Genomic DNA, 5,203 nt, shown 5'->3' with positions numbered 1-5,203 from the left:
CCCCCCCCCCGCTGTCTCAGTTGTCCTAAAATAGTAAAATATGAGGGAGGGATTTACAGAGAAAGATTGAAGGGAGACACTTTAAAAGAATGGGAAAGTTCAAGAGACAAAGAGAAAGATTACTAGCAAGCAAACAGTTTGAGTGCAGATTCATCTCTATTATCCCACTTAAGTTAGTATTTTTTAAACTTAATAGAAAGAATTATAATGACCCCATTCCTCCACATATTTTTTTAGGCGAAGAAACAAACAAGCAAACAAATAAACCACCAAACAAACAATTGTCTGGTTTGAATTCCCTTCGATTTTTGTGGATAGCCACTCATTAGATGGATAATTTTGAGTGCTTTCTCCTCAGAGACTTAATTTTCCACTTGTGTGGTTTAATGAGTACAGTCTGATCTTTTCTCCCCAGAAAAATCATAAATATTAATGTTCTCGAGTTCGATATTCTACTCTGCTTTATTGCAAAAGGCACAGGCCATTGCCCGTTAAACGTCAAACAAAACTGTATCATTCACAGTAGAAAAAGTGAAATTGGACTTCCTGATGCCGTTTTCTCAAACAGACCACATTAATAAGAAAATCTATTTATTGGAACAAGATGGATGTCATCCTATTTTTACTCCCGGTGTAACATATGATGGGTTTTAGCCAATGCTTCTTTCTCGGTGCTTGTGATTGATTACAGAGTTTAGGTGACTATCCCTGAAGTCCTGCTCATGAATATCTTGATGTCAAACTCCCAGTATATGCTTTCGCTTCTCTTTCTGCATACCCACTGAAATGCCTATATATTCCATCATTTTATGAATGTTAGGTGATTGGCCTGAGGTAAACCTGTAGATGGATGGATAGATGAGTGGAAATACACTGCAAATGCCCCGGGGATACTAAATTCTGTGACTCCATCACAGTGTCTGAAAAGATTGAGGTAAAAAAAAAAGGGCACACGACTTCAAGGTTCAGTCTTTCATACTGCATCAATGTCCTAGTGAATACATAAAGCACATTGCCTGCTAAAATCAAGCAGCAATCCCTTGGGGCTGAAAAATGAATTGTCAAAAAACTGCAGTTCCCCTAGTGGCCATTTGAGGCCAGCTTCAAGTAAATCAGTAAGCCCTCATAGACCTTTGTGTTAAAATGCTCAACATTAGCCACTAAAATAACCTTTTACAGCCTGGCAGTAAATACAGTGCTCATCTGAACACAGATCCTGCCCCAGGGCCGTGCAGCTATCTATTTCCTTATGCGGTCGATCATTATCTCTCTACTATTAATAACACAAAGAAGTGAAAGATTTCTTCCAAATCTCTCAACAAAGTCATCCGCTAGTGTCCTGCACTCCTCCTCCTGCTCATCACTTAATGACTTAGAGTTGTACTGAAAGTCTGAGGTGTACAAGATGAACAGGAATGGAGACAGCAGCAGAAGTGATCCTTCTTACTATTTAGATGGGAGTAAACCCTCTGCAGTATGTGGATGATTGTATTTAGATTTGTTCTGTATGTAACTGTGGAAGGCCAAGAGAAATTATTCCATGCATTTTCAATAGGACCAAAACTAGTCTCTCCAGTACTTCTGTTGCATACAATATGAGAGCAACTGCTCGATAGTCTTTATGCTCTGATAGTTTTGACGTCTCTGGTGCAGGAACCAGACAGGATGTTTGCTATCTACTCCTTCTTCAAAATGGCGTCATAAATGGCGTTAGGATCACAGACACAAGGCAAGCACCAGGAGGAGGCCAGGAGTCTTAGTTAAGTAGGGGGAGGAAGGGGAAGAAGAGGAGAAAGGAAAAGAAAATCAGTAAAGGTAGTGAGTGTGTGTGGAGGGCTGTGAACTAAACCTGCAAATGAGGTAAAAAGGTTTACCTCATTTGCCCTCTCCAGGTTGCTCACTGGTTGTCTGTCTGTCACCTTAAAACCAGTGATTTGTTTTTCATTCTTCTCATTCTGCTCAACTTTAACCTCCAGCTTCCTCCTGTAGGAATCCTTGCATTTCCTCAGCTTCACTGTTAGGTCCCTCTGAACTCTCCTCAGTTCCTTCCCGTCCCCACGTTTAAAGTCTTTCTTCTTCTTATTCAGGAGCCTTTTCAGGCTACTAGTGATCTGAGGATTATTGTTCGCAACTGCATGGATTGGCCTACATTAAGTGTTGTGACTGTTGATTGACCGATGTGCCATACACACAGCTTCCTATGCTATTTACTGACCACAGCTGCCAACAAAGGCAGCTGTAGGTGGTAATCAACTACTGTTTGAGAGTCTTCACCTCTGTCGTTTCCAATCACTTTGCTCACAACTTAGCACTCGACTCCCTCTGGTCTAAATGTGGTGGTTCTGACTCCATAAAATTAAAATGCTAATACTGAGGCTTCACAATTTCCACAAACTAATGGGTGACTTCATGGTGGCCACCTCCATCCTTCATATGCAGTGCATGGATAAAATCTGATTATTACCAACACAGAATGAGAAAATTATCAGCCTGTTCTCCCCACAGCTGGAGAACTTCATCAACGAGAATGTGCGCTCCGGGGTGGAGGAAATAAAGAGAACTGCGGTACACACCCAGACAGCTGCCATGCTCGAGATGGGAACCAACCTCCTCAGCCAATCAGCAGAGCAGACTCGTAAACTGACAGATGTTGAGACCCAGGTAAGCCTATCAGCAAAGACCAGAGCGAACCTATTTGCAGCCAGTCCAAATGAAAAACTGTGGGGGCCACACCCATGCAAAAACAAATGATGTCACTTGGGAAACGCTCGGTGAACAGCTAATTAAATGTAAATCAGATGTAACCCGCTGAGAAGCCATGCCCAAAGGTGGCGGGAAATGCTCTAAAACAGCTGGTATTTGGTCCTGCAGGCTCTTGATTGACACAGTGAGTCGAGCTTTGCGTCTGACAACAAGCCAATTAAAACACAAAGCTTGGTAGCACAACACAGATGTGTCTTCAATTATGCCACAGATTTTGTTATTACAGACCAGGCTGTTTTTGGTCCCGTTGCTTTCTTTCTCTCTTATCAAAGCTTATATAAAATTTGCAACCTGTGCAAATAATCCGAGCAGCTTTGTTCAAGTTTTTGTTTTAACCGCGACTTCAAAACATGTCACAGGTGCACATGAGATCATCCTTGCTTAAGTTTTGATTATAAGATCAAAGAAGGCAATTTCACGAGCTTTGTGATGGACAGTTTATCCCCAAGGGTCCTTTTTATGAATTCCCGGCGAGCGCCCTTTATTTTTTCACTCCACATCTCTCACCGTTCTCATTCAATCTTCTTTAATGTGTGATAGATTTTTTTTCTTGCTTATTCTTTTATATCAATCTATAGGTGTTAAACCAGACAAGCCGCCTGGAGATTCAGCTACTTGAGTACTCACTCTTCACTAACCGGCTGGAGAAACATATACTTCTGCAGACTCAAGAGATCTCTCACCTCAGTGATAAAAACAGGTGAGAACACATACACACACACACTTCTCAAAAGACATTAGAGCACATTTTAGAGCACTTTAAAATGCTTCATCAGTAAAACCCTCCCTAAAACTGTACGTGCGATAATGAGTTTTTCTTTGACTTTTTAAAAATCTGTCTGAAAGACTTGGTTCGTGCTATTTTCCTCATCGGTTTTTCCTTTGCTAATGAAATAAGATGAAACATAAAAAAGCAAATACTCCTTTGAAAAAGAATGCTTTCTCAGGAAAAGGCCACTTCATGGGTATTTTGAAAGGGAGACTATAAAAGCCTCGCAGAGATTAATGCACTGTATATGCACATGCATAAACTGGCCCTTCCCATACTGCAACTGCAAAGAAATATGTTGAATGAGCTCATCAATTGTGAACTAGAGGGCAATTAGACATAATGCGCATTGTATAAGCGTGTGTGTTTGTGTGTGTTTGCTAGTAAATGGGCAGTGCAGTTAGGAGGGGTTTCCCTTTCTTCTCTCTAGGAACACAGGGTCAAGTAAAGGCCAGGAGGTTAAGGGCTGGGCTCTGGGTGGATTGAAAGGGAGCCAGTTTTCTTTCTTTCTTTCTATCCGCTTGTTTATCATTCCATCCATCTCTACCAAGTGTGACCAACAGAGAACACAGTCCTCTAGCGTTCTAGCACCTGTTACACATCTGGCCCCGCTCGACCCCCCGTTCTGCCCTTCGGCCCTCATCTTTCAAGACGGTGACGCAGATCGGACGTGTAGATAAATGAATCCGTCTTGACAAGGGTAAACTCCATGACAGGGTGCATGAAATTAGAAATGTAATAGCAGATTTGCGGAGAGGCAGCTGTGGAATGAAAGGGAAATAAGGGCTCCACTGGTTGGATGAGGCTACTGCTGCTGAGCCTTAAGGGCATGGGGCCAGTTTTTGAACTGCTGCCAAGCTAAGAAGGGGCAGAGAGGCATGTTTGCTTTCATAGGCATTACATGTGAACTAGTATTGGCAGGAAGTACAGCACACTGCAGCAAGACTAGTACCAGTGTATATTTTAGAATAATAATAGTAAATAGCAGAATATCATAACCAGAACAGTATAATTGCCCAGGTCGCACAAGAAATGTTCCGTCAACTTACACAATCATTGAAACATTGCTGTGCTGCCTTTATGCCATGCTTTGCACTGTGATTGAAGCAAAGCGCCCATAATGGAGAACAATTTCTCATCGAGTGTTTTCCCACAAAGCAAAAAAATAAAATGGAAGTGAGTGAAAAGAAAAAAAAGTGGTTTCGATTGATCCAGCTTTCTTTCCCGGCCACATACTGAGCTGCTGCCTAAAGTGGGAGATTGAAGATCCATCTGCGTGTTCACGGAGCTCAGAAGTAGCTTGTTCAATCTAGGTGGCTGGATTGTTTCAATAAATAACTGCTGCAGACTCATTAGTCAAAGCCATAAAGATCAAGCTGCAGGGATTTATGGTGCTCGTTTGGACGTGGGGGTGTGCCACTTGTGTGGCGCACGCGCGCGCGCGCGCACACACACACACACACACACACGCGCAATCAGGTTGTTACCTCATTGCTATGATCGAGCAGCTTAGCATGCAGGCCATCTGCGAGTGCTGCTGTGGTACAGGTGTTTATATGATGTTAGCCCAATGAGACTGTGGAGCTGATGTCTATTAGTCATCCTTGTATAAATGTGCAAGTTTGTGCAGTCTCCACTGTGAAAGGTAAATGCTGAATGGATGGATTCTGC

At 42.4% G+C, this 5,203-nt stretch overlaps 1 protein-coding gene across 1 annotated transcript in view; it reads left to right on the top strand.

Moving 5' to 3' along the window:
- The window catches only part of angpt2b (angiopoietin 2b), a 30,773-nt gene that overhangs the window by 4,815 nt on the left and 20,755 nt on the right, over positions 1 to 5,203 (top strand). Inside the window, exons 2-3 of the mRNA XM_005936210.2 lie at positions 2,506 to 2,661; positions 3,342 to 3,463. Of these exons, the coding sequence (XP_005936272.1) occupies positions 2,506 to 2,661; positions 3,342 to 3,463 (278 nt within the window). The remainder of the gene's footprint in view (positions 1 to 2,505; positions 2,662 to 3,341; positions 3,464 to 5,203) is intronic.

Source organism: Haplochromis burtoni, unplaced genomic scaffold (assembly GCF_018398535.1).
Source record: "Haplochromis burtoni strain Fernald_Lab_line unplaced genomic scaffold, NCSU_Asbu1 Contig_208, whole genome shotgun sequence".
NCBI classification, from domain to species: domain Eukaryota; kingdom Metazoa; phylum Chordata; class Actinopteri; order Cichliformes; family Cichlidae; genus Haplochromis; species Haplochromis burtoni.
The sequence above is the reverse complement of the archived record's forward strand: the minus strand, read 5'-3'. Positions and strand labels throughout refer to the sequence as shown.